The sequence below is a fragment of the Delphinus delphis genome, chromosome 10, assembly GCF_949987515.2.
Source record: "Delphinus delphis chromosome 10, mDelDel1.2, whole genome shotgun sequence".
NCBI lineage: Eukaryota > Metazoa > Chordata > Mammalia > Artiodactyla > Delphinidae > Delphinus > Delphinus delphis.
In genome coordinates this window covers 63311520-63338712 of record NC_082692.2, presented here as the reverse complement: position 1 = coordinate 63338712, position 27193 = coordinate 63311520, and the positions used below count along the sequence as shown (strand labels likewise).

The window sequence follows — 27193 nt, the reverse complement described above, 5'->3', positions numbered from 1 at the left end:
GGTGACAGCTGGAGACAGGGAAAGGCTGGGGCCCTCCTCCTGCATGGGGCCACTGGGGTGCTGATGACCCAGCAAACCTGAGCTTCTCTAGGCTTAGACAGGGGCCTCTCTCAGGCCCTTTCTGCCGGGCTGGGTCCCGACCCCCCAGGGACTGGCCCATGGTTCCTAGACCCCCTCCTGAGGTAAGACCAAGAACACCCCCATGGCTCCCAGCTCCTCCCCTCCTGGAATAGGTGCCCAGTTCAGACCACAGGAAGCCACACGCTGCTTCCTTTTCCTTTTTTTTTTTTTTTTCCTATTTTATCCTCCCAGCCCCAGTCCTGAGTGGGCAACTGTCCAACAACCTGTCTCTTGGTCCGCTTGTCCACCCTTACGTCCACAGGTCCAACCCTCGGGTCCCCAATCACATGACTGTCTCCCATTCCTCCTGCAATAGGACAGGTGGCCTGTCTGGTGCAGACACCTCCTCATCCAGCCCCGAGCAGGAGCCGTTGAGGAACCCATCGTCCTTAGGAGCGGCCACGGCAGGTGGTGTGGTCTGAAGGGCTGGGGACCCTGGCTTGGTGTGGCCGGGCAGCTGGGGGTGGCCATTGGCTGTGGTAGCAGGCAGCAGGCGGGGGCTGAGGGGCAGGCCAAGTCCCGTGCGGGGCCCTACATTGGTCACACTTGTGTGAGACACCATTGGACCGTAGCTGTAGCTGCTGCTCCCGCTGCGTGCCTTGCGCTTGAAGTCCAGTGCCAATGTCCAGCGGCTCCAGGATTTCTTGATCTCAGCCTGTACCTGGGATGGCAGGAGGAGGGTGGGTGGTCAGGTGTGCCCCTAACCCCTCTGCCACATGTCCCCAACCCCAGCGGTGCCCCCATCCCTGCCCCTGCAACACTCAGCACTGAATGTAAAGAGGCGCAGGCTGTTACTGGAAAATTTCAAGGCCAAGAAGAATCCCGTCATTCTCAGAACATGGCGCCTGGCTGCAGGCAGTTGACACACCCAGAATCTAGAAAGCTCAAATGACCCCAAGGGTGGATGAGTGTTCAATCTGGATGACAGACGATTCAACCGATTCAACCGTGGGGCTGGGAAGATACTTGGCTTTGCCCACAAATCCTAGCGCATCCTCAGCCTGAATCATCTGGAAAGACTTCTCTCTGCCTTCAGAACGTCCTCAGGGATGTTCTTGGAGGAACAGAGTAAGAACCAGGCAGAAGAATGAAGGGACAGGACTCGGGAACCCCCGGAACTTCTTTTTCATTTTTTAATTAAAAAAATTTTTTTTATTTTTGGCTGCACCTTGCGGCTTGTGGGATCTTAGTTCCCCGACCGGGGATCGAACCCGGGACCCCTGCAATGGAAGCACGGAGTTCTAACCACCGGACCACCAGGAAATTCCACCCACCCTCCCCGGCACTTCTGCGTCCTTCCTGCCTTGCCCCAGCGTGGCCCACCGCTTACCTCGCCGTTGCAGAAACAGTATATGATGGCGACAAAAAATCCCTGTGGAGAGAGGGTACTGGGTCAGGGCCCAGAGCTGCATCTGGAGAGGGTGGAAGCAGCCTTCCCAACCCCACCCGCCCCTCACCCTCAGACAGGGCTGCGCACCTGGAAGGAGTTGAAGAGCATCTCGTAGTGCATCTGGACTTGCCAGAGCGTCCCTGAGACCTCGGTGTATGGCGTGGCCATGAAGACGATGTAGTGGACGCCAAAGAGCGGCATGAGCACCAGTGTGGATTTGAGCAGCTTCCTGGGCCAGCAGGGCAGGGGGGTCAGGGTGGAGCCACTTCCCCCTCAACAGGCGCTGTGTACCCCGACCTGCCAACCCCAGGCTCCAGAAGCCACTAAAAGGCCCGAGGCTCTGGCAGCCAGTGGGGGAACCCAGTTCACCTGAGCCAATGACACTTTGTTTTCTCAGCAAAGTGTTAACAGGGCCCCTTGATTCTGAGGTGTCCCAGAGTGGACCATAAGTTATGTCGCCCTGTCCCAGGGCCCTTTGCACCTGCTGGTCCCTCTGCAGGCACTCCTCCACTCCCCCGTGGCCTTACCTCGGTATCCCAAGGTCCCTCCTCAGGTTTCAGTCAAGCTTCCGCCTTCTCAAGGCCACCCACTGCCCACCTGTCTCTCAGACTCCCTGCGACCAGCTCTCTGAGGAGAAGTCTGGGTTTGTCCTGCCCAGACCCCAGCTCTAGTGCAGGGCCTAGCGCCAAGAGGCCCAGCCTGGCTTTGGGGTGCCCCCAGAAGCCAGGCAAGATCCCATCACTGCTGGCAGGGCCAGCAAGGGAGTCAGGAGCTGAGTCCTTCCTTGAGACAGGCTCATTCGTGGAGCCTCTGTCTGCTTTTGTACATGGTGCTGGTGTTGGATGACCCCTGAACTCTGAGGAGCCTGGGCATGGTGGGTGTGGCTCACCGGTACTGCTGCCGCGTGTCACACCGGCCAGCGTTTGTCTCCCGCAGCTTGGTGGCGAGGACCCGGACAATGTTGATGAAGAGGATGAAGTTGAGCTGTGGGAGTGAGGGAGGGCTGCGTCTCGAGGCTGCACCCTAGCAGAGAGGGGCAAGGACTCTGGGACCCATGACCCTGCTCAGGCTCTGCTCTGCCACTGTGTCTCCAGGTGGCTCCTTAGGCCCTTGGTTTCCCCATGTGGACTCGGGTGGGGATCAGCTGCTTCTTGGGCCTTGTGGCTCCAACCCTGGGGTCCAGGGAAGCCTCTATAGGTCCCTGTCAGGGGCTGGTCACTGGGACCCACGGTCCATACCCCGACCCAGCTCTGTGGCCACCCCTGCTTACCACAATGGAGGCCAGGATGGGCACCTGGATGATCCACTTCTTGTTCCCGGAGCTCAAGTCCCAGCACCTGGGGGAGGTTGAGGCATCAGCCCCCACCCCCTGCCGTTCCCAACTTGAGCCTTCCCACAGGGAGGCTCCAGAGCTGGTCTGCTCCGACATTAGCTGTCCCCCAACTCCCACCAAGAGCACAGGACAGGGGAGTGTCATATATGGCCAGGCCTGAGGCCACCCTCAGAGGTCCCTTCTGAAGTAGCCTCCGCTGACCCTGAGCGGGTACCCAGCTTGAAGCTGAATTGAAAACTCCCGAAACTGGGCCACTCAGGGCCAGGGTACAGGAGGTGCCCCTCACGTGCTCTACAGAGAAAGAGGGTAGCAGGGGTGTTTCTGGCCTGTGTCAGAGCCTCCTGCCCACTTCTCCACCTGGACCTACCCGGTGTTTGCCAGGGTGGCTCTCACACTGACCCACACAGCCACGAAGATGGCAGGCAGACCTGTGGGCACAGAGGGAGACAGTGTGTGAGGGACTGTCCATGATGTCTCTCTCCTCAGCCCACCTTGCCAGTCCCATTCCCCTCATCCCTGGTGACCCCCAGCTTAGCCCACCATTGTCCCTGACCCCCCTCACCCTGGGCACATGGGCTAATTGGTGACAGAGCCCTACTCTTGCATGTGCTGCCCTGCTGTCCGCACAGCCTCCCCTCAGGGCTCCAGCCCTCACGACCCTGTTCAGCCCTCTGACCTCATCTTGGTTCCGCATCTTGTACCACACATGCACTCCTGCTGGGCACTTGGTGAATAAGGTATCACTAATTTATCCACACCCAGTCCATTCTGCCCTCCCCTCCCCTAAAGGGTGCTGCTCTGGGCTAGGGGTTCCCTGTGAGGGAGGGAGCTTATCATCACGGGTTTTCTATTCCAGCACTGCCACCCTTTACAAAGTCCTAGCCCCGTGGATGAGGCTGGATAGGGTGTGCTGTTGTTCCAGGATGGATAAAGGGCTACAGGGAAATCTCAGTGTGCCCAGGCCCAAGCCAACTCAGATGGCACATGGTACCTCTGAGTGAGTTTTGCCTCTAGGAATGAGCCCAAATCCCCACCCTCTGCCCCCACACACTTCATTCTGGGCCCAGGGTACCCTTGGGAAGGGCAGGGCATGACCTGGGTTTATGCAAGGAAAGGAGCTGTGACATTCCTGTGCCACAAAGTTCTCTGTGTTCCCCTATCTGTGTGCTTCTCGCCCACACTGATACCCTCTAGCCCCAGAGCCCACATCAGCCTGCAACTCTGGGGCTTGCCATGGATGAGGTCAAGGTCAGAGTGTCCACCAAAGGGCAGGGAGGCTATGGCTGTTGATGTGAGGGCCTCTAGGTGCTGAGCGCAGGGAGGGCTCCAGCCACCCAGCCTACCCTTCTGCAGTCTGGCCAGTTGCCCCGGAGCCTGGCCAAGCTCTGGAGCTGCCAACAATAATGGACAATTATTGGTAACTCGATCCCACAGCCTGTGGGGGGAGGAGTGCAGAACCCCAGCAACCCATTCTGCAGAGGAGCTGCTGAAGCCTAGATGATGCTAGAGCCAAGGCCTGCAGTTCTGGGCCATGGACCCTGTGGGCAGGGTGGCAGAAGCATGGACAGCTCCATGCAGCGTGGGGACTGGTGGAGAAGTGGGGCTCAGGGTGGAGGGAGCGTTCCAGATCCCAACTCCAGCCCCAGCAGTGGTGATACAGTGGTGAGAATAGCTGCCTTCCAACTCCAGCCCCAGGCTGACCTCTGACCCAAGATCCACTCTGATCCTGAGTGGAATCTTGACCTGAGAGTCCCCCCCTCCCTCTCCTGAGCTGAGCCTCAACCCCGGGTGAACCTGCCTCCAGGTGAGCCCCAACTCCAGGCTGAGACAACCCCAAGTGAACCCTAACCCTTGGCCAAGCCCTGTTCCCTGAGCTTGGGGTGGGGGAGGCAGTCAGTCACAGACGGCTCACCACCTGCTGCCCCACATCCGGCACAGGATACGCTGTATGGGTGCTTTCCCCTCAGTGGCACTCTCTGACCCTGCTGCCCATGGTCCCACCCTGCTTGCACCTCACTGCCTGCGTACCCCAGCCGAAGATCGTGAAGCCCCAGAGGTACTTCTTCTCTGAGAAGAAGGCCATGAAGATGAGACTGTGCAGGTACAGCCCCTCCACCAGAATCCAGTAGTAGTTGGTAGCCAGGAAGTAAAGGAAGAAGGTCACAGTCACCCGGCAGCCCACCTAGGAGACCAGCTGGTGTTAGCCAGAAAGCAGGACCTGCATCTGGGGAGGGCTGGGCTGGGCTGAGGGATGGGCAGTGGGAGGGGGTGCTGGTAAGATACGACAGGTGCTAGTCAAGCTGGTGAGGAAGGGACAGGCTCTACCAAGGGCAGGGGCTGAGGGGTGTGTGTGGAGGCGATGTTGCCCAGGCAGGAGGGCACGGACGACGGGGGTGGGGGATCAAGGTGAAGAGGTGGGGTGACTGGTGGTCCGGGGCCGAGGCAGGAGTGTTGATGAAAGTGCGGGGAGGGGGAACACTCACAAAGCTCTGGGCAACAGGGCCTGGAAGCAGGGCTGAGAGGTGCAATGCACGCAGAGAGGTGGGTGTGAGTGGCCTGAAGCGCGTGGCTGCAGGAGACAGGCGGGGGCGAGGGCAGAGGCGCCGCAGGGTGGGTGGGGCTCCCGCGAAGCCATTGGTGGCTAGGGGCCCCGGGCGGGCGCGGGCCGCCGGACGGGGCACTCACGTAGCCGGCGGCGGCGGCGGGCGGCGGCGGTGCCTGGGCGATGGCGCGCAGCTCTTCCTCCGTGAGGCGCTCAGCCTCATCAAGCGTGGCGCCGGAGTAGAGCACCGTGTCCTTGACGAAGATGCTCACGGCGCGAAGCATGAAGGACAGGAACAGGTGCATGTGGATGTAGTTGCGTGTGCAGTGCAGCCTCCTGCGGAGCGCGCGACAACACCGTGGGTGGGGGCACGGGGACACGCGGCGGGAGGGCACGAAGCGGCGCTTGGTGTGCAGGGGTACAGTGAGCGGAAGAGAGACATTATGCCTCCGCCCGGTCCAATCACGCCCTTGGCCACGCCCCACGCCCCCCACCTCGGCCCCTCCCCGACCACGTCCCCTCCCCACCCCAGACCCCCGACCCACTCCTCGCCTCGCCCACCTAAAGTAGGCCAGGATGAGGACAGCCACGGTGAGAGAGGCCAGCGAGACGGAGTAGCCCACGGTGTAGATCATGCCCAGGCGGTCAAACACCTCCTGTGCAGGTGGGGAGTTACTGTCAGAGCCCTGGGACTGGGGTGAGCATCAGGTTAAGGGTCAGAGGCCACTTTAAGGTTGCTAGATGAGTCAGGACTAGGTTCAGGGGTCACCAGTGGAGTGGGGTGGCCTTACACGGGTCAGGTTAGGGAGGGGGAAGCCTCGCACCCGTTCACGAGTCTCATTGGTCAGGAACTTGACACACTCGCTGTAGTTGGCCCATGTCCGGTTGTGCCCTGGCACCAGCTCCCAGCTGCCATTACGGTCACAGCGACGGTAGGCATGGCCTGCAGGTCCATAGGAGGGTCAGGGCAGGCAGAGAGGTCTGGCACCACTGAAGCCCTGAGCTCCAAGTCCTGACATCCCTGTGGTCCCCACCCTACTCCAGCCCGCCTTACCTTTATGATTGAAGTCATAAATGTAGTCGGGACAGGGCATGGCCACCACCTCACCTGGTGCCCCCAGCGGCCAGCACAAGATGTGGTCCCACTCTGGCAGGCAGGGGCGCCCTGTGACCACAGAGATAGACAGAACAGGTGGGGGACATCAGTCAGATCCATGGTTAGTGACCCAGAGGAATAAACACACCTGTGGTCTCTGGCTCCCTCAGGGATAGGTGTGCCCCAAGACTGGAGAACTCAGGCCTGGAGCATTCTGGAGAGAATGTATTGAGCCCTTACTCCCTACTGTGCCCTACAGCCACCTGGCCTCATAGAATTCCCTCAGACCCTCTATGCAGGTGCTGGTAATGGTCCTATTTTCTAGATTGGCTGGTGGAGGCCAAGAGAGGCGAGTGATTTACCAAGGTCATACAGCCCGGGGCCCTGCCCTCCTCTGGTGCTCAGCCCCTAGCCAGGCCTCTCTCTTTTCTCTCTGTTCTTGGTCCCACCTTCCAGGTGTCCCTAAAGAAGAGCAAGTTCCCAGACTAACTGTCCCTCAGCTGAGAATGTTTCCTATGTGCTCCTTGCCCAGGGACCATGGACTAGAGGAAGAAGGTCTAGTTTCCAGTGCCAGCCGGACTCCTGAAGAGCTGCCCACCTCATGCAGGTGTCTACTCTCTTTGCACTTCAGTTTCTTCATTGGGAAATTGGGATTGATATGCACTTCCACCACTGTCCAAGACCCGCCCTGAGCACCTGCTGTGAGGCTCTGGTGACCACTTGTGGGGGTACATATAATCCCCCCAATCTAAGTGCTAACTGTGGGATTCAAGGCAGGGAGACACATCCCACTTTGGGGCTCCAGCCTCACAGCAGAGATGCTAAGTGACCTTGGAGCGTCTCCAGCCTCTGAATCTTCCACTTTCCACTTCCAGCTTCCTTCTTCCCCCTGCAGGGCTCCAACCACAGGACTCTCCAGCCACCCTGGAAGGTTGCCTTGATGGCTAGACCCACCCCGGCTTGGTGAAAGGCTCTCTGTCCTGGGCACCATATTCCCAGCCCCGCCTGGCCAGGCCCACGATTCCCTCTGATCCCTGGGGAGCCACAGGGTGACCACAGCCTCCCAGATGTGGCCCATCTGGAATCTGCTGCCCACCCAGCCGGTTCAAACTGGCCCTGTGGCTGCAGCCTGGGCTCTGCGTTTGTCTCTCCTTACCTCCCTGAGGGACAATGCAGCCCGCATCTCCCTCCTCTTCTCTTCTGCCCTCCTTGTCCCACTGTCTGGCCCCACCCCTTCACAGCCGCCCTTCTGTCCTGCTCTGTCTCTATGGCCAACCCCACTATGTGTCTTGATGCACCCTCCTATGACACCCTGAGTCCCAGTCCCAGTGTGTGCCTCCTGGTCCCCTCTCTGTCTCTTCCTGCCTCTCTTTGTCTCTGGGTCTCTCCCAGCCTCTCCCTGCCCCTCTGTCTCCTGGGTTCTCTGTCATCTCTCTCCATGGGAGGGGCCACAGCCCTGGGTCCACCCCTGAGGTGTGCAGTCAAATTCTCTGCCCACACCTCCTGGGGGCCCTAGTCCATCCAGCTTGCCTGCCCCCTCCACACTCTGCCCCCTGGGCTGAGTCTCCTCCTAGCACCTCCCCTCCTACAAGAGCCGAGGAGCATGAGCTCACATGAAGGCTGTGGAGCCGTGGGGCAAGTGGGTCCGAGTCGGTCTCAGATGGATGCATGGAAGCACAGACGTACCTCGGTGCCTGCTGCCAGCGGACACCTCCTTGTCCTCCTCAGACTCAGGGTAGAGCTTCCCAGATGCCTTCTCTTTCTTGGGCTTCCCTGATGTGGATGCAGATGCCCATCCTCTGCCTGATTCCATTATGTCAGCTGGAGAAATTCGGCCAGTTATGGCTGTTGACAGCACTACAGCAGAAGACCCAGGGCACCCTCCTGCCTCAGACTCCCCCTTTGTACCGTGGGGGTTGTCCCCTGCCCTGCTGACACCTAGGCTGATGACAGGTAGGGACGTGCTTTACAAACTGTAAAGTGCTTGCCAGGTGCAGAAGTAATCAGTCGGCATGAGACTGTAAACAAGGGGTTCAAATGGTAACGAACACAATTCAGGTGTGGGATCAACTAGTGAGTGGGTTGAGCGGTAAATCCGGGCAGAAATGTCTGACCCAGGAGTCACAGCCAAAGCCCACGCAGGAGGCGAAGGCCCCACCAGGGGGCGCATGGCAAAAGTAGACAGTAGTGGTCATGTCAACAGAGGTGAAACAGTGAAAATGAATCCCGGCCAGAGCGCTGTGTAGGTCGAGAAGCTGGTGGTACGAAAGACAAGAGCAAGATGCAGTTGTCAAGGGAAGACAGATGAGCCCACCTACCCCATCCCCTGCCCTAGGATACCCAAGTAAGGGGTTCACAGCTTCCACAAGGGACCCTGGAGACTCTCCATCTGAGATGGGGCCTGGCCTTTCCCTCCACTGGAGAGATGCCTGAGGTCTCTCTTCCTTGCTGAAAGTCTTCCTCATTATCTAACCTTCAGCTACAGCCCAAGCCAAGGCCCCCTGGCCCTCCCATGTCGGGGTTTGTGGCAACAATGAGAAGCTGAGTGCAGACACCCTGGGCTGGGATAGAATGGCTGTGCCCATTTTCCTGCCTGCACCCTGGGGCATCAGTAGGGTGGGGGTAGCAGGATGAGGTAGAGTGGGAAGGGAAGGCCTCCATCGTGAACAAAGAGAGGGCAGAGGGAGGTGCCTCCATGCTTCCACAACCAGAAAGACGGCTGGGTTCAGGACTGCCCAGACCCTGATGTGACTGGGGCAGGGGAGCAGGGAGCCACCGGCGGGGCCAGTGTGGGCAGGGCTGTGACTGCAGAGACCATGTCAGTCCCTGTGAAGGGGAGCAAAGTCTGTGGGCTCCAGGGTACGTCACTGTGTGCTTGCGTCCTGGGTGTACATCAGCATCCCCTCCCAGCAGTCTGAGGGCCAGCGCGGGGGAGGAAGCTGTCTTCCCTGCCAGTCAGGTGGGGTCTGGGCCTCTTCCAGGTTGAGGAGATTAATCAGACAGGAGTCAGAGGCCTGGATGGTTGCTAATGAAGCTCCATTTCCGCTTCCAGGAAAGGGACTCAAGGAAGAGACCAGCTTGAGACTGGGGCAGGAGCTGTGAGGTCAGGTGAGTGCCCCTCCCAGCTTCACCATGGCAGGGGTCCCATGGAGATGCTGTGTTGGTAGAAGGAAGCCTTCCTACCCCATCAAGAACCCTTTACTGGACAGTGGATGTGACTGACATAGAAACCCATCCGTATCCCTCTATTCTCCTCCCCTTCCAGCCCCATTCTCCTGACCCTGGACACCTCTGCCTTGCCCTTTGCCCAGGGGGCCTTTTTCAAAGACCTATTCTTCCTTCTGCACCTGCACTGGATAGCTCCTCCTCCTGCAGGAAGCTGTCCCAGCCCACTCCAGCGGGGTCTGGAGCCCTCGTCAGTGCTCCTGATCGTGGCGTGCCTCACTAGATCTAAACCAGTTCGAGGTAATTCAGTCAGTAGTTGCCTCCGTAACCTCCTATCCCCACCCTGGGAGGGGAGGCTCAGTGCATCTCTGAGCCTGCTGACTTTAATCTCACCTGACTCACCCCATTTTTGGTCCTCACTTTGGCCTGGCCCACTTTACCTGGACCTACCCTCCCTTGGTGCCACTTGGATCTGCATCCTGGACTCCCACCTTCCTCTGGCCCCTCTGTCTCCTGACCTTGCCCCCAGACCCTCCTCCTTTAGCCCCGCCCCCACCTGGCCTCTGCAGGACTTCTTTGAGCCGCTTCTCACATTGGGCCTGGGCACGGTGCAGCAAGAAGATCTGCTCCTCTTTGGTCATGACGTCATCTGCATCCACCTACCAAGCCGAAGGTCAGATTGCAGGCAGGACTTCCCAGCAGAGCAGCAGACTCCACAACTATCCCAACCTCCTTGAGGGATTCCCCCCCCTTTCCAAAGAATGCGGGAAATCTGCCTTATGTAGCCCCATTGTACAGATGGGAAGCCTCGGCTTCAAGGGGAAGGGCCTGCCCCACCATAGGGAAAAAAGGGGGAGGGGTGCTGTCCCCTGCTTGCCCGATAGTAACCCCATAGGCTGTAGCCACTGATATTCTCTGTCCAGTCTGTTCCCCAGGGGTACATGGGAAAGGGATGGAATGTCCCAGGGTGGATCCTCACAGGATCCTGGCTGTCTATTGGGGACCTGGGTGGAGAGGGGGTGGATAAGGGGTGGTGAACTCTGGGGAAAGAAACAGGGCCTGGATTCCTTCAAGTCCTAGTGCCCTCGGGACCTTGGGAGTCACCAATTTCCATCCTGGCCCTCTCCCCAGTCAGTGCTTTCCCCGTGAATGGAGAGTGCCTCAACTCCTCCCACCCTTGAGGTCCCAAGAGGGAGAGGATGGAGAAATTGCTGGCAAGTGGTCTGGGTTGGGCGGGGCACTCCTGTGCAGGCTGTGGGTGGGAGTCACCCACATCCATTGCTTATCTGGAAGTTTCCCTACATCCAAGTAGACCCTGTGTTCTGATGATGTGGACCGGCCTTTGCTCCTGCTGTTCCCTCTGCCTGGAATGTCCTTCCTTTCTTTCCTTCCAGCATGTACACCCTGGGTATTGGCTGCCACCCACGAGGATTCACTGGCATCATTTTCAGGAAGGGAGCAGGAACGTCACGGAGGTGGGGGTGAGATGGGACTCACTCTGAGCCTCTGTTTCCCTGACTTAGGGTTGGAAGGAAGTCAGGGGGTAAAGGCAGCATCCCGCCCTGGGAAAAACTCAGTGTGCCCAAGCCCAGCCACTCCCATGAGTGGGACCCACAAGAGGTTAATGCATCCCCTCAGACCCCACCTTCACCCCCAAGTCAGGGCCATGTCCCCGCAGACCCCCAGGACAGAGCCTGGTTCCCTTAGACCTCCAACAGGCAGAGCTGCATCCCCTCAGACATCCCCTGTCAGGGCCCGGTCCCTTCAGTCTGAGCGGAGCTTTGGAGGGTGGGAGAGCCCAGAGGAGGCAGGGGAGGGAGGTGGAGGTGGGGGGAAGGGGCGGGCTCCATTACGCGGGGGCGGGCAGCCGCCGGGAGGGTCAGGGAGACCGCTGAAGGGAGAAGTTAATTGACCGAGTCTCTCGGTGGCAGCAGCAAGGGCTTCTAGGGCCAAGGAGTCTCCAGTTGGCTCGGCTGGGATTGGGTTCTGCTGGTTTCACTTAGCAGAGGCGCGTGCGCGTCTTTGCGTGTGAGTGGCGGCACAGCCTTGAGTGGCCGCGCACAATGCTGTCTGGCTGGTGTGTGCACTCGTGTGTGCCCCTGTCTCTGTATATTCTCACGTGGGGATCGTCCAGCACGCACATTTGGGACGTGAGCCTGAGGTGTCTGTGAACATGCATGTGTACCTATGTTTCTGGGTAAAGGTCCGCGTGTGTGTGTCTGCGAGTGTGTGATACGGTTGCTCATTAGCCTGCATGTCTGTGGGTGTCCGTGCTTTCGCGGATCACTGGCGTCTGAGTTGGACCCTGAGATCTCAGCTGGACCCAATGCCCGGGAACTGCTGGAGAGATTCCCACGTGCTTGCTGCTGGCCCCTACAGCTCCTCTAACTTCCCCCACCCGCAGCTAAGGCTGAGCAGGCTGGGGCAGAAGTAGCCCTGGGGAGATGGGGCTTGAGGGAGGACAACTAGGGTTTTCCCTAATCCAGGGGGCTCCAAGACTAACCTGAAGTTCTCTTTGTGCCTCTGGCATTGGGGATCCAAGCTGCTGAGGGGTCTGATCCCTGGGTAGCTGCCCTGCCCATCCCACCCCCACTACAGCACCCTTTCACCTCCATTTCCATTACTGCAACTAGTACCTCTGTCAGTAACCACCACCACCATCACCACCACAACCAACACCACCAACACAACCACGCCGCCCACCGCCAATACCACCGATACCACCGGCAGCGGCAGCAGCAGCACCACCATTACCCCCATGAGCACTAACTACTATTACCATCGGTATACCCACCATCATCACCATCACAACTGGTAGAACATCATTACCATCACCACCACCAGTGCTGTTTCCACCAGCACGATTACCACCGTGACCATCACCACCACCTCCAGTATTACCACCAGCATTGCCATCCCCACCAGCACCATTACCACCAAAGGCAACATCAGCACCATCACTGCCACCAGCCCCGTAACCACGGTCAGTACCACCTTTCCTATCATCTTATCCTTACTCCCTCAGCATGCCCCCTTCCCCACCACCCCTTCCTCCTTCTGCCCACCTTCATCTCTTTCAAGATGAACAGATAATCACCAGATTTTTTCCAGCTGAGGAAAAGCTCCTGAGTGGCTGACAGGCTTCCACCAGTCCCCAAAGTCTGGCACACCAGCCCTCCCGATAGACAGACTAGCCCACTGATGTGACCCACTGAGGGTTACGGCTGATGGCCTAGACTAAAGGCATGCAGCCATGGGTTGAAAACTGCCCATTTGGCAGACTGACAGACAGACAGGTGTGCAGCTGGGTGACGACCAGGAACTGACCCACACCCCCTATCACAGGCCCAAGGCATCTGCTCAGCCGCCACCTACTGCTACTGCTGCCCTCTGTGGCCAAGAGGAGGCACATCCTCTTTTCTGGAGTCTCATTTCCCGGTGGGTCTGGGAATGCCCAGGAGAGGGGCATGTGCTTCAGGCACCAGATAGCCCCCAGATTCCTTCACCCACAGGGACGGTGGCACCATCTCTGGCCTCCCTGGACTGTGCGCCCCATTTCTCTGTCACCCAATCACGGCAGAACTGCCATTGCAGCAAGAAGAATTCAAGCCAAGGAGTCAAGAAAGCACTTTCCCAAGGGGTGGAGGGCAGCTCTACACCAAGGGCATCCCCACTTGCTTTAGAGTACAGCTCCCCTGCCTGGAATTCGTCCATCACCTCTCCCTCCAGCTGCACCCTCTCCTCATCTAAGGAGATTCTGCCCAGCACCGGAACTTGAATCCTGTCTCCACCACTGACTGACTTTGTATCTTTGGCAAAGCTGTTTAACCCTTGTGCCTCAGTCTCCCATGTGTAAAATCAAGATAATAATAGGGCTGTTGTGAGGGTTAAATGAGGTCCTGTATGAAAAGCTTGGGCAGGGGTGGGGCCCACAAAAAGCTGGTTGCTATTATTACCACTGGGTCAGCAGCAGCACCAAGTCATGGCCCTCCGCCTCTGGCTATGGGCCACTGTGCTGCCGGGCACCATGGGTGCCCCCAGGCTCAGGGCCCAGAGAGGCAGGGGGAGACTTTCTGAGTAGATGACTGAGACCAGGGGGCCACAGTGAGGAGCAGGTGGGTGGTGGGACTCCAAGGAGGATTGGGAGCAGGGGGTACAGGAGGGCCTGCAGGTGAGGTCTGCCTGGCCAGCTTTTGGGGTGAAAGGACACCCCGATAACTCCCTGCATTTCTGGATCCACCCTGGACTCACACTAAGATTCAGGGTCACTGCCAGACCCCCATACTTGGGCTTAAGGGGCAGGAGGGCCCCTCCTCTGCCTCTGCCCTGAGTGAGGTCTTTTCTAGTGGAGTGATGCAGAAAATGCTGAGAGCTCTGATTCGCCTCCTGGCCTGGCCACTCCATCCGCTGCACCCTCCCCGGCCAGCCCCTTTCCCCCTGCAGAGTTCAGTGTTTCCTGGCCTAGCTCCTGGTAAGGAGGACTCAGACTTGTATCATTTTAGATCCAGAGAGTCTGTGCATCTCGGGTCTCACGGATGAGGACTGAGGGACCTGGAGCTGGGTCATGGCCAAGGGTCAGTTAGTCCATACCCACCACTGATAGGGTCACCTAGCCCTGGTGCCAGGTGTCCCGAACCCCTCTTCCTCCCACGCCCCTCCTACAGTCTCGGGTTAGGGCTGACTTCCCCTGACCTAACCATTGGAGGGCTCGGCTGTAGCACTCTCCCCATGTTCAACCCTCCAACGTGGAACCTTCCTGTGTGCACACATGTGCGTGATCTGCAGTTTGTGAACATGCAGGGAGAGAAGTGGCCTGGGAGCCTAGGGCTGGTATTTGTGGGGCCACAGGCAGGGTGCAGATGCGGGCTGGAAGCCAGTATGTTATCTACAAACATAGAAGCTGCTGTCTCAGAGAGAAAGTAATGTGTGGTCAAGAAGCCCGGATGTGCTTCTCATTTCCTGAGTTCAGAAGCTCAAAGGAAGAGAAAAGCCATCTGCTCAGTACCCCTCCCGCCAGGGGGCAAGCAGCTCCTCCTAACTCAGCTCCCAGGGAGACCCCACTGAGAACGGTGTTGGAGCTGCAGATGACAGTGATGGGGGCAGTGGGGGTGGAGGTGAAGACAGTGAGTGGGGCGATGTCAAGGCTAATGATGGTGATGGAGGTGTGACGGTGACAGTGGTGGTGGAGAGTCAGTTTCGTGCCACTGACCAAATGAGGGCCACTCCTCTCAGTTCCTCTCCTAACTGCCAAATTCCACACACTTGCTGTCTGTGATCCCAGACATGCCTACATTCTCCTCCTCCAGGCAAAACAAAGGAGGAAATACAAGGGATCCTTCTTCAGCTGCTGACACCTCTGTCTCTGGGAAAGAGGCTCCTTCTACTGCTTGGTGTCAGCCTCAGGATGTCCTCTTGGGTCATCTCATCTATTGCTCTGACTGGCGTCAGCCTGCTCCCCCAGGGGAAGACAGCTGCTGGCTTCTTGCTCACCTCCAGAGAAAGCAGATCTACCAACATTCATCCCTGGATGTGACCGGTGTCTCCCACCCCACGAGAGCCCCTCTACATGTTGGCAACAGCCATTGCCCCTGGAGCTTTAACCACATCTCCTTCAACATCCCCATCTTACGAATGAGGCCACTGAGGCGAGAGTACAGTTTGAAAGAAGAGGGCCAGGAATGGAGCTAAGGTCTGCTTGATACTGAAGCAACAACCCCAGAGGAAGGGAAAGAAAGGAGGAAGTACCCCGCCACATGGGTCCTCTAGTGCCAGCCTCAATACCAGTTTTCCACAGAGTTCTTCTGGATTCTATCTTTCACTGTGTCAAGCAAGAGCCTCTTTGCAGAGCACCTAAGGCAGCTTCCACAAAGGTAATTCAGGAATGGACGCAGACTTAAAGGTGATCAGGTGGTGATGGCGTGGGTGATGGCAGCTTGTGCTCAGCTCTAACTGGGCAGAGGATAGTTGCACCCTCGTATTAGGAGGGAGGAGAGTTTGTACCTTCAGAAAAGCCAGGAGGAGAAAACCTTGGCTAACAGGAGACCCCCTCGTGACCTCCTGGCCTTCCTGCCCCTCTTCTCCAGGTCCCACTACTGGGACCTGTGCTGGCACCCCTCGATGTCTCCCATGCCGGCTGGCTAGGCACTGCTCCCTGCCCTTGCTGCCTTCTGTCTGTCTGTCTGGCCTGAGCAGGCTGGGACGGGTTCCCTGCCGGGGACGCTCCTGCCCCACCACGCCATGGCTGACAAGTGCTGACTTTTCCTCCCCTCCGCCTGGCCTTCCTGAACAGGCTGCCTGTGTTCGGGGCTGGGAGGGGCTGGGGGGAGGCACTGTGACGCCTCTCATCCTGGCCAGCGTGGAGGCCTTCAGGGCAGGCAGTGGGATGGAGCCTGGGATGGCAGAGTTGGCTGCTAGGACCCTGTGGATCTTCATAAGTGGCCTCTACCTGGGCTTGGAGACCAAGGCCCAGAAGGATGGTATGACCTAACCTAACCATAACCTGGTCAGCAGAACAGAATCCTACCAGGTCTCACCTCTGCACAAGGCAGGTCCCAACCTGGTCAGCAGAACAGAATCCTACCAGGTCTCACCTCTGCAAAAGGCAGGTCCCAGAGTTGGGGTTCTGAAAGGTTTGGAGGTTTCTGATGTCTTTGAGAATCTGAGCAAAACTTTGCACCCTCTCCCAGTCACACTATATTTTGCAGACAATTTCAGGCATCTGCAAACCCCCCACTCCACCCTTTCTTTTTCGTGGGGGCTCTCTGAAAGAGCTGCCTTCCTGATGTGGTGGCCGGACCAGGGAGTGTCCCCAGAAGGCCCACAACAGGAATCTGGGGGAGGCCTCTTGATGCCTCATTAAAACATTCCGAAGAAAACCCAAGTTCCCGGGAGGGCTCGGCCCCCCTCCTCCTGCTCTGTCCACAGGCAGCTCCCAGAGCTGGGGTGGAGGGTGGAGGTGTTTAAGGGCAGGTGATATAAAAAGCTTCAACGAATCAATACGAAAAAGACAAATAACCCGTAGAAAGATGGGTAATGGCTCTGAGCAAGCTCTTAGAAGATGGACAATAAGCCAATGTAAAAGTCCAAAAGCTCACTGGTAATTGGCATATTAAAATGGCAAGAGACACCATGGCCAAGGTGAGGAAAAGAATCTTCGGGCTACCCTGTGAGACAGAGGGTGTGGGGAAGAGACCTCCTCCGTCATTCCTAGTGCTGAGTACAAACCCACACAGGCTTTTTAGAGGGCAGTGTGGCCATATCTATTAAAATAAAAAATATGCATGTTCTCAGACCCAGCAATGACAGAATCTAGAAATATCCTACAGGGAAATGGTCACACAAGGACATGAGAAGGCACTTCAAGGAGTTTCCCTGCCACCATCTGGAATCTCTCTCTCTCTCTCTCTCTCTCTCTCACACACACACACACACACACACACACTCATACAAACACACATGAAACTATCTAAACGTACATTCCTAGGGACTGCTTAATGAATCTCAGGTTTTGGAACACTATGCAGCCTTTAAAAAGATTTATATTCACTGACATGAAGATCTCCAAGACACATCTGTAAGTAGAAAAATGCACATGGCAGAGCCCTATCTACAAACTGCTATCATTTACTAAAAAACAAATAGAGGGGCTTCCCTGGTGGCACAGTGGTTAGGAATCCGCCTGCCAATGCAGGGGACATGGGTTCGAGCCCTAGTCCGGGAAGATCCCACATGCCGCGGAGCAACTAAGCCCGTGCGCCACAACTACCTAGCCTGCGCTCTAGAGCCCGTGAGCCACAACTACTGAAGCCTGTGCACAGCAACGAACCCAATGCAGCCAAAGATAATAAATAAATTAAATAAATAAATTTATAAAAACAAACAGAGAGCAAATGACAGAATAAAACTATCTACTTTATATGCACACAAAAAGGTACCTGTTTGGAAATATACAGAAAAGGATCTGGGAGGACATCCCCCACCCACACTGTTTAAAATTGCTTTCTCTAGAATAGGGAATGGGTTTGGGAGTAATCAAGGATAACTTCTGTTTAATCCGTATTACTTGACTCTTTTATAAAAGAAAGAACATATTCCAGTATTAGTTATGAAATTAAAATAAGAAAATAAAAGTAAAATAACCAAAGGATTCTACTTAAAAAAAAAAAAGAAAGAAAAGGAAGAAAAAGAAAACCTAAGTGGGACATAGGGATCTCCTGCCAGCATAAGCCCTCACCCTGCTTTGGAGGAAGACGCTCAGTGCAGGAGTCTGAAGACTTGGGTTCAAATCCCACCTCTGCCACAGACTCACTGTGTGACCCTCAGGGCCCTTTCCCATAAAATGGGTGGATGAACAGCTGGAATGAGAAACTATCTGTGACCATTTCTAGGTCAGAATCCGGGGATGGCCACTGTTCAATACGTGTTGGTTCCTTCCTGTCTTTAAAAGTGAGCCCCTTGGCTGAGCTGCCCTTGGAGCCTGCTGAGAAGGGTTCCCTGGGTCCCACCTACCCCAATCTCTCCTGAGTCTGACCCTGAGGTCATATCTCTACACTCTAAGCCTCCCAACCCCACAACGCTGACCTTCAGCCTCTCCCACTGCAGTTTCCCCTTCGCAAGCGTGCATGCTGAGGGTGTCCTTAGGATGAGGCATCCCCAAGGATAAGACCACCCGTTTCCTCCCACTCACAATCTGTGGGCCCATCCCTTCCTCCAAACTTCAGCCCACCTGACTCCCAACCTCACAGCTACTGTTTTCTGTAAGGCACAAGATGGACCAGCTGAGTCTGGCCACAGCCAGTGTCCTCCCAGTGGGACACTTGTTGGTCCTCCAACCATGAGGTCCCTCCCTCATGGAGGATGATGTGAGCCTGGTCCTGGGGCCAGCTGGGCAGGCAGCATATTGGTTTGGTGACAGGGTCCATCAGCTGAGGGTGGAAGCAGTATCCCCTGGGTTTAGGAGAGGGAGCTGGCAGACTCAGTTTCTTGCTGGCTCCAGCTGAGGCCAGGGGGCCTACAGGGTGTTGGGTGACCCTCAGGCCATATCCTCTATCCCCGGAGCCACGGAAGGTTCATTGCACTCACGGCCTGAGTGTGCAGCCATAGATGTCTCAACAAGGTCCCAGGGCAGACGCAGCCCTGGCATCCCTCCTCCTTTCCTACCCTCAGCCTTGGGCCAGGGCTAAGCTGGGCAAATTCTCTGCATGTGCCTCAGCTTCCCTGGAAATCAGTGTGGGTCCCTCATAGAGGCACAGGGCTTGGCACTTGTTGACATGCAACAAATAATGGTCATATCGGTTGTGTGAAGGTCAGTTAAAGGGGACAATAACAGAACCTTTCTCAGAGGGTTGTTGGAAAGATTAAACTAGCTAATATTGTAAAGTGCTTAGAACAGTTTCTGGCAAGCAGACAGCACTACAGAAGCATTTATTAAATAAAAACAAGAAAACAATAGACCTGGATGCACATGTGACCACAAAGACACACACACATGCATAACTATGCTTCTACAAGTCATGTGCAGACCGCAGCCTCAGACACACGTGAGCTCACACAAGGTCTCAGACACTCGCACTTACGCAGACCCAGAGAATACCATGCTGAGTCCCACAGAGCCCTGCTTCGACACACAGATATACTCACAGGTCACCCACGCCCATCACCCTGTCTATTCCTCTACAGTCACTTGCACACATGTGTGCACGCAGACCACACTGGCTGGCTCTGCACAGTGGCTATGCTCACACACCCTGGAAGGGGCCCTGGGAAAGGTAAGCCTGGCCCGAGGGGAGGCAGGGGAAATAGCTCTGGGCCCCGGCATTCACCAGTGTTTGGAGCATCCCTGCACAGGGTGCTGATAGTCTCTGAACCTCAGTTTCCTTATCAAAAAATCCTTGTATGGGGCGATGTCTCTGGCTTTGGGGTGCCATGCTGTGTGGGCACGGACAACAGTGAATGGGGTGTACTGAGGCCAGCAGAGGAGAGGAGAGCCTCAGATCAAGGGATTCTTAGGCAAATGTTTCCTTCTTGGTGTCTTTTTACAGATAGGGAAACTGAGGCGTGGAGAAGGATAGCCCAAGGTTACACAGACATTGGCAGAGCTGGAGGAATCCAAGAGCTCCTGCCTTCCCGCCTGGGGCTCCACCTGGATAGGGAGCTGGTCAGGGGAAGGCTGCCTGCCTGTGTCTCTAGATGGCAAATAGCCGCACCTGGGAGGTGAGGGGGAGGCAGCAGGGGGTCTTGAAGTCAGACACAGGCAGACAGTCTCCTCAGCAATTGCTGATTCCCCCAGGACAGGGCTGCTGTGGGATCTGACTGACTCCCCAGGAAATGGTCCCCAGACCCTGGCCCAGTCTGAGGAGGGTACTCAGCTCTTTGTCTCCAGCTCTTGGCCTCCGCCAGTCTCTCCCTATTTTTCTTTGCTATTCTTGGTCTATCTACTCCTCCTGCTCTGGGGAGCTCTCACCCCCATCTTCTTTGTCTCTGTCTCTCTCTTCTCTCTCTCTAACCTTATCTGTCTGTCGCTTCTTCTCTCTCTGGTCCCCTCTTGGCCTCTGCTCTCAGGAGGGTACGAATGTGGGTCTCCTCACTCACCGGAGCATGTTTCTCCTGTGGGAGTGTTCTGTGAGGTCAGTCTCCTTCAGGGGAGCTCCATCCCTCCTCCATACCACACCATACCCGCCTCCCTGGGCAGACATCTTCCCATCTGGGTGAAGCTGGGCATGAGTGCACGCATGTGTGTGTGCATGCGAAGGTGAGAGCTTGAGGGGCCCTTAAATCCTACCCCCTGACCTCAGACCCACAGCCCTGTGTCCCAGACTGCAAACAAAACTTGCAGAAAACAGAGGACCCCAGAGCAAAGTCTGTGTGACCCTACATCAGGGCCAAAGCCTAATCTTCTGCTAGATCACACTGTCATCTTCCAGGGAGACACAGAGCAGTGATGCTCAGAGAAGCAGAAGATAGGAGGACCCTAACCACAGATTTCCAGACCTGGGACCCCAACCGAGTCTTCAGAAATAGGGAAGTCTTAGGCATCTGGAACCCAGAGTTCAGACATCCCAGAGACAGCAGGCACCGAGGATCCCGGGCCAGAGGGGACGCCCACCCAAAGTTCAGGATACTGGGGGAACTCAAGCCTCTGAGCCCTGGACACCTTCCCCCCACCCCCAGCCCCCGCCCAGGGACCCCAGAGCAAGCCCGAAGCCTGTCCTGGACTGCGAGCGGGGGACTTACCAGCACGTATGCGGAGCTGAGCACTGGGCAGCACAGCAGGAGCGCCAGGCCGGGCGCGATCCGGGCGGCCCCCATCGCCACCGCCTAGGGCCCCGTCCCTCGGGGCAGCCGCCGCTGCCGGCCCTGGTGGTGGTGGTGGTGGGGTACAGAGCTGCGTCAGGCCGGGCTGCCCCGCCCACGCCAGGGCCTAGGGGACCCCGGAGGCCCGGCGGCCCGAGGCCCCGGGGCCCGGCGCGGGGCCCATGCGCTGAGGGCTAGGGAGCGAGCGCAAAGGAGAGAGAGGGAGGGAGGAAGGGAGGCAGCCGGGGGCCGGGCGGGCGGCGGGCGGGCGCCGAGAGCTGCGGAGCTGCCCGTCTGCCTCGGAGAGGAGAAATCACATCCATATGGCCGGGCCCCCCGCCCCCGGCCCGCCCCCCGCCCCCCTCTCCCCCCGCACCGCCTTTTCTTTTCTTTTCTTTTTTTTTTCTTTTGGGGAACTGGGAGCTGTGGCTTTGCCCCACGCCCAGTGGGGGAGGGGTCGGGGGAGGGGTTGGGGTCGCGGTCTGCAGGGGGCGAACGGGCTGTTATTTTTAGCTCCGCGGCTAGCGCAAGTAGGGGGGCGGGGTGGGGGGACGCGTTTTGCGCAGCTCCGGGCGTGCAGCTTGGGTACTCGATCCCAACTTTGCAAAGACACTGAGCCCTTCGGCGATCGGGCCGCCAGCTCCTTGCCCCTCGGCCCCCTCTGATCCTCATCCCGTCCGCGGCCGCCTCCGGCACTCCCTCCCCATCCTCGGCCGGAGCCCCGCCTGCGCCCGCGCCGCTAGAGCGCGCCTGCGGCCGGGACGCCCGGTCTCTCTGCCTGTCTGTCAGTCCGTCTCTAGCTCCCCCGGCCTTGGCCTCCGTTCTTCCAGCAGCCCCGAGCTCCGTTTCGGTCACTCCCTCGCTCCCTCCCTCCCCTCCCCCTTTTCTCTCTACGAAAACATTTGCAAGTTTCCAAAAAAGCCACGGAGCCGAGCGGCGCGGGGCTGGCGGCTCCACGGGGCTCCGAAGAGGCGCCGCTGACTGACACCGAGACAAACCAGCCCGCCCGCCCCGGTCAGGCCCGGAGTCACCCTACCCAACTCCAACCCGCTCCCCTCGCCGCTGGCCCCCAACCCCGACTTACTCCGAGCGCGCCGCCGCGGCCCCCGCCTAGCCATGGGTGTCGGGGATCCCCCGACAGCCTCCCCAGGACAGCGCCCCGTCCGCGGCCCCGGGGAGACTTCATGGAGCTCTTGGGATTCCCCCCTGGCCGGCCTGGCTTCCAGCGCCCCCCGCCCGGCCGCCTCTCGGAGCCGCCGCCCGCCGCGCGCGTCCCTCGCCTCGGCGTCTGCCGCTCCCCCTCCCCCCCCACCCCGCGGCCCGGGCGCCTCTTCCCTCCCCCGCGCCCTCCCTGGGCCTCTCCCGCCCCCGCCCCCCCTCCGTCTTCTCCGACGCGGGTGTGTGGAGCTGCAGAGCGGAGCTCGCCGCCCCCTGCCCCGGGACATTTCTCTAGAGGCCGCGGCCCGGGGTCGCACAGCGGCGGGATGTGAGTGTGGAGGGGACGGGGCCCGGGGAGCTTTGACATCGGGGCCCGGGAACGTGGCCCGAGCCGCTCCCGCCGCTTCATTTTCCTCTCCGGGAAGGCACAGACGTTATTTTTTCTGATCGTCCGGCCCCGGCCGGTGAATAGGGGCCCTCAGCCGCGAAGCAGGCCCTCTTCACTGGAGGTACCCAGCGCGCCCCCGGCCGCAGCGCTGTCTGTCCGCCCGCGGGACTCCCGCTCAGGCTGGACCGGGATCCCCGGAGAGGCTGCTCTGCCGCCAGCCCCAGAGCCTGGCTCCGCCACCGCCCTCCTGCCCGCCCCGCCCTCGCCTGGACCCCCAGCCTCAGGAATCTCCCAAGTGGGTAGGTCTGCTGTGCCCCAGACCCGCCCCCGTCCCTGCCCGCGTCTCTGGGCTCACGTCCCTCTCTCTCCCTCCCCAGTCTCTCCCGGGTCCGGGTCTCTCCGAGTCCCTACCCATCCAGACGCCGGCCCGGCCTCTCTAGCACCGCCCCTGACTCCACCCCGGGCGGCTAGAGGCCGCAAGACCAAGGGCTCAGCCGGGACCCCCACCGTGGGGTTCCACCTCCCTATCCCACTCCTTCACACCCCCAAAAGCTCTTGGCCGGCTCTGGTCCACTGGGGACCCTCAACTTGGGAAAAGGGCGGGAGGAGACTTTGGGGGCAGAGGCCAGATGGGGGCGGGGCTTATGTGCTCCTGCCCAGGGGGGGATGCAGGAGGGCTCAGAGGAGGGGACCTCGGACCCCAAGCCTACAACCTCTAAGTATCAGGTGGGGAAGCTGAGGTTCAGGGAGGGCCTGGGGATGCCTGGAGCAAAGGGCTTTAAGGATGGTCAGGAGGAAGTTAATGCGACTGTCAGGGCCCTAGGAAATATCCGGGCTAAGTGGCAACCCCAGGTCTCCCACTTACCAATTGTGTATCCTGGACACGACGACTCTCCTGCTGTCTGAGCCTCAGTTTCCTCATCTGTAAAATGGGGAGCTGACCAGCTGATTCAAAGGGCACTTTTAACTTTACTGTTGCAGTGCCTCCGAGGGTGGGTATCTCTCTGGGTTTCTGAGAGACCCATGGACTCTGGGGGCTCCCCAGGCTCAGCCTGTGGAAATTGAGCTCCTCAGAGCCCTCAAATCGGCCCCCTGTCTCAGGGATGACCCCTCTCTTCAAAGTGAATGAGTGCCCAAGCTCAAGCCCTAAGGCCACTGGAGTCCAATTGCAGCCAACTTTCCTGGCAACCCACCCCCTCCTCCTGCTCAAACCCACCCATCTCCCAGACTGTACCCACAAGGGTCTTCTCCATACATCTCTATGGCCATACTCTCTTCCATGCCCCACTACCCTCAAGTTTCTTGTCCTGGTGTTTAGACTGCTGTTTGAGGCAGTTTCCTCCAAAGGTGACTCTCCTCAACAGGCACTGTTGACTAGGCTCCTGGTCTTCTTTCTGTGTTCACTGCGCTGCCTTTGCCTTTGTAGTTTCCTCAGCCAGGATCATACTTCTTTGCCTGGTGTAGAGGACATCTCTCCCTCCTTGTGTCTCCATCTCTTCCATTATTGGGGGAGGGGTGGCTGTGGTTTGGGGACTGCTCCCTATGGTGTGTGGGCTCTTTGGGAACAGGGACAGAGGCTCAGGTGCCCAGAGCAGGCACCTAAAGAACACCCATGGTTCTTCAAAGAAGCTTTATGTCTCTGTTTCTAAGCAATTCGATTCCAAGTTTTATGATTTGATGACCCACACCCCTTGATGATAGGAAAAGAACGTTCATGGAGGGATTGGAGGTACTGAGAGGTGAAACTAGGAGTTGATGGAGGAAGTCCTTCTCAGATCTGACACCAGCAAGCTTGAGATTGAGAAACAAACAATACCCTGTGCTTGGGAGGACCAGGGTGGGCTAGCTGTGGATAGGGCTGCACAGAGGGATCATGGGCTCTGGGCCCCTTAAGGGTGTTTCCCTAGCCGTCATTCCTGTGCCTCACTCCAGAGTCTCCTGCTGGACATTCCACCACTGTGGGCGGGGCCACTGACCCCCTAAATCACCCCCAGGCCTCTGGTTAAAGTGCCACCATGGGGGTGGGAGTGTCACACATTAACTGGTAGCACCCCAGTGCCTGGCAGAGCACAGCCCACCCTTTTTGACAGGCAAGCCCCAGGGCCCCAGGGTCAGTTTCTGGTCAGTTTCAGGTCAGTTTCAATGGCGTTTAGAAAGTTCTGGTTGGGGGTGGGGAGTGGGAGTAAGTCCCTGTGGGGACTCCCCTCTTTGATCCCCAGGCTGGGGCCTAGGAGGAGGAGCCAAGGCTGTCACTGGAGCTCAGAACTGGAGCAGGGGCTGCTCTCTGGTTCAGCAGCCCTAGGCTGACAGGCCTCTGCTGCCGCCACGGCCACCATGAGTAGGGCTCTGGCCAAGGTACACAGACCCTGGGGCCTGGGTGGGCACCAGACTCAAACAGGAAAAACAGAGGCTCTCTGAGACCTGCAGCCTGGCCTCACTCCCTCAGAAAATCCCTTGCCCGAGCTTGGAAGCTATCTGGTAAAATTAGCCCATAGACCCCGACCCTTTGTTCCCTCAACCCTAGCCCCAAAGTCAGCCTGAATCCCAGTCTCAGTCCTGATCCCAGAGTTAGCTTTACCCCCAGGCTGAGTCCTTTCCTTGTCTGATCTCCAACCCCTGGTTGAACCCTGACCCCAGGCTGAGCCCCCATCAAGCCTCAATCCCTGACCTCTTTCCAGGTTCCCAAGCCCCTCTGGAAGCTTTTCAAGGCAAGGGGCTGGTAGGGGAGGGAATGGCCAGGCCATAAGTGAACCTAGGTGCCACTTTTACAGCCGTTTCAGCTGCTCATAAACACCCCCCACCCGGATGAGTCACTGGAGGCTCCCAGGCAGCTGCTCAAGCAGCCCCCTCCCCTTGCAGCAGGAAGCCTGGCTTTCTCACTTCTCAGGAAGGTGAATGGCGGGAAGCTGGGGACACAGGGGGCCAGACTGCCCTGTCCCAGGCAGGGAGCATTCCCGGGACAGGCGGCTGGGAGTGTGGGATTCCTGTCCCTTCTGATCACGTGGTCACAGGACCCTGCTGCGGTAGCACCAGATCCATAGATAGATATCTCCTAGTGGGCGTACGTTGTCTGCCCTACAGGCACGGGTACACACACACTAACCCAACTGGGTGCCCCAGCCTCAGCCCTTCCAGCTACACTCAGGTCTCAGGGCTCCCCTGAACCCCACTCACCTGGAGCCCACAGGATGTTCCAGATTGGGCCTAGAGCCACAGAGTAGACTCAAATTGGCCATGGGGAGGCTGTGGATAGCCCTGAGCAGCTTCTGTGGTTCAGGCCTAAGCAAGGATGTTGCTGTTCGGGACAGGAAAAGGCCTGAGTCAGAGCTTTCACTTGAGGAGAAAAATTAATTATTTTTTACCAAACCCTGCACCAGCCTAGGACTTTGTCCCAGACCCCTGGTCAGGAAGCAGAGGCAGGTCCAAGTGTACCAGTGTTCAGGTGCCCTGGGCTGGGCCCTCCCCGCCACTGACCATGGGCTTGCCTGCCAGGTGCCCATGCCCATTCAGTCCCTCAGGTGTGTGTGTACCTTAGTGGTCCTCTCCTTGCCCTGCCAAGGCTTTCTCTGATTAGCTCTCCTTCTCTCTGTTCCTGTGTCCCTGCCTGCCCCTTCCAGCCTTTTCCACATCTCAGAAATTTCAGGCCACCACGAGGTATGAGCACAGCCCCTATGAGTGAGTTCATTCAAGTTTTGGGCACCTGGAGCAATCAGATGGTGGATGAGGGTAGTTCAAACCCAGGTCACAAGCAGGAAAACTGAGGCTGAGAAGGCTTCCCCTCCAAGCACTGAGCACCCAGTGTCCCCCAGCTAGGAGTGATGGGGACCCTCGTCCACCCAGCCCTTGTCCTGATCCCTGCAGACCCATAGCCACCCTCTCTCCATCAGACTCTTTACTTACTGGGACATGGGCTCCTGGTGTTTAACCAGCCAGGAAGGCCTGACTGGCTACCCCCCTACCCCAGTTCCCCCCAGGCTCAGGGCCTGCTTATGTAGTTAGAGGTCACGGAGGCAGGGGATTGTAGACAGGATGACCTCTCTCTGTGGTTCTGCAGAATGAGCTGTAGCAGAACCAGTGCTGGACCTGGACGCTAAGGGTGAGGACGTGGACACATGGTGAGGAAGAGACCATGCAAGATCCTGGAACCTCACCTCAGGGCCCAGAGATCCTAGTGGGAGGCTGCCCTTCTGCCAGAGCCCAGTCTGAGCTGGTTTGAGTCTGGAAGTCCCAGGCTCAGCCTGACGAGGTGTAATGATTCACGTGGCAGCTGCCTCTCCACACATTCCAGCCACAGCCCCCAGTGCTTAGCATGTGAGGTGGCTGGCCTGGAACCACCCAGCGGCTGGGGCATGTTCCTAGGGCCCCCGCACTCAGGGGCGACCTCTCCCCAGGCCTCCCAGGCTCCTGAGTACTTTCTAGTTCACAAGCTGGAAGGAGGGGCAGGGAACTTGCCAATACCTGGCCTTCAGGGAAGGGAAATGAGGGAAAATGGGGCTTAGAGAGGAGACTGGGCTGGCCAGGGCCATATAGCGAGACTATGACAAGTAGCACTTAACAGGGCTCCTGCCCCGGGCCTGGGCTACTCCCAAGTGTCTGGCTCCAAGGGGTATCCCAGGGCATGTAGGACCCATTCTGTGACCAGGGCCAATGGAGGGGGGGGCAGACTTCCGCTTTACAGGTCAGTGGGCAGCTGTGTCCAAGGGGGAAGA

General features: G+C 58.1%; 1 protein-coding gene and 1 long non-coding RNA gene across 4 annotated transcripts; one reads left to right on the top strand and one right to left on the bottom strand.

Moving 5' to 3' along the window:
- Nucleotides 1-275: 275 nt before the first annotated feature.
- PTH1R (parathyroid hormone 1 receptor) lies at nt 276-22039 on the bottom strand. 3 transcript variants are annotated; one of them, XM_060021426.1, is made up of 15 exons: nt 22023-22039; nt 20879-21001; nt 10203-10305; nt 8168-8302; nt 6440-6550; nt 6210-6328; nt 5947-6041; nt 5529-5721; nt 4872-5025; nt 3211-3271; nt 2781-2847; nt 2400-2494; nt 1598-1739; nt 1451-1492; nt 276-781 (listed from the first exon to the last, which is right to left on the bottom strand). In XM_060021426.1, exons 2-15 carry the CDS (start codon nt 20951-20953, stop codon nt 404-406), a joined length of 1770 nt encoding a protein of 589 aa, XP_059877409.1. In that variant the 5' UTR covers nt 20954-21001; nt 22023-22039; the 3' UTR covers nt 276-403. The 3 variants fall into 3 exon arrangements, with proteins under 3 accessions (XP_059877409.1, XP_059877408.1, XP_059877410.1); XM_060021425.1 differs by lacking the exon at nt 22023-22039 and having other exon boundaries at nt 20879-21312; XM_060021427.1 differs by lacking the exon at nt 22023-22039 and having other exon boundaries at nt 525-781; nt 1598-1735; nt 20879-21312.
- Nucleotides 6740-10251, top strand: LOC132431667 (uncharacterized). Its single transcript, XR_009520781.1, has 3 exons — nt 6740-7088; nt 9534-9589; nt 10216-10251. It is a non-coding gene; the product is annotated as an uncharacterized lncRNA (long non-coding RNA).
- Nucleotides 22040-27193: the final 5154 nt, after the last annotated feature.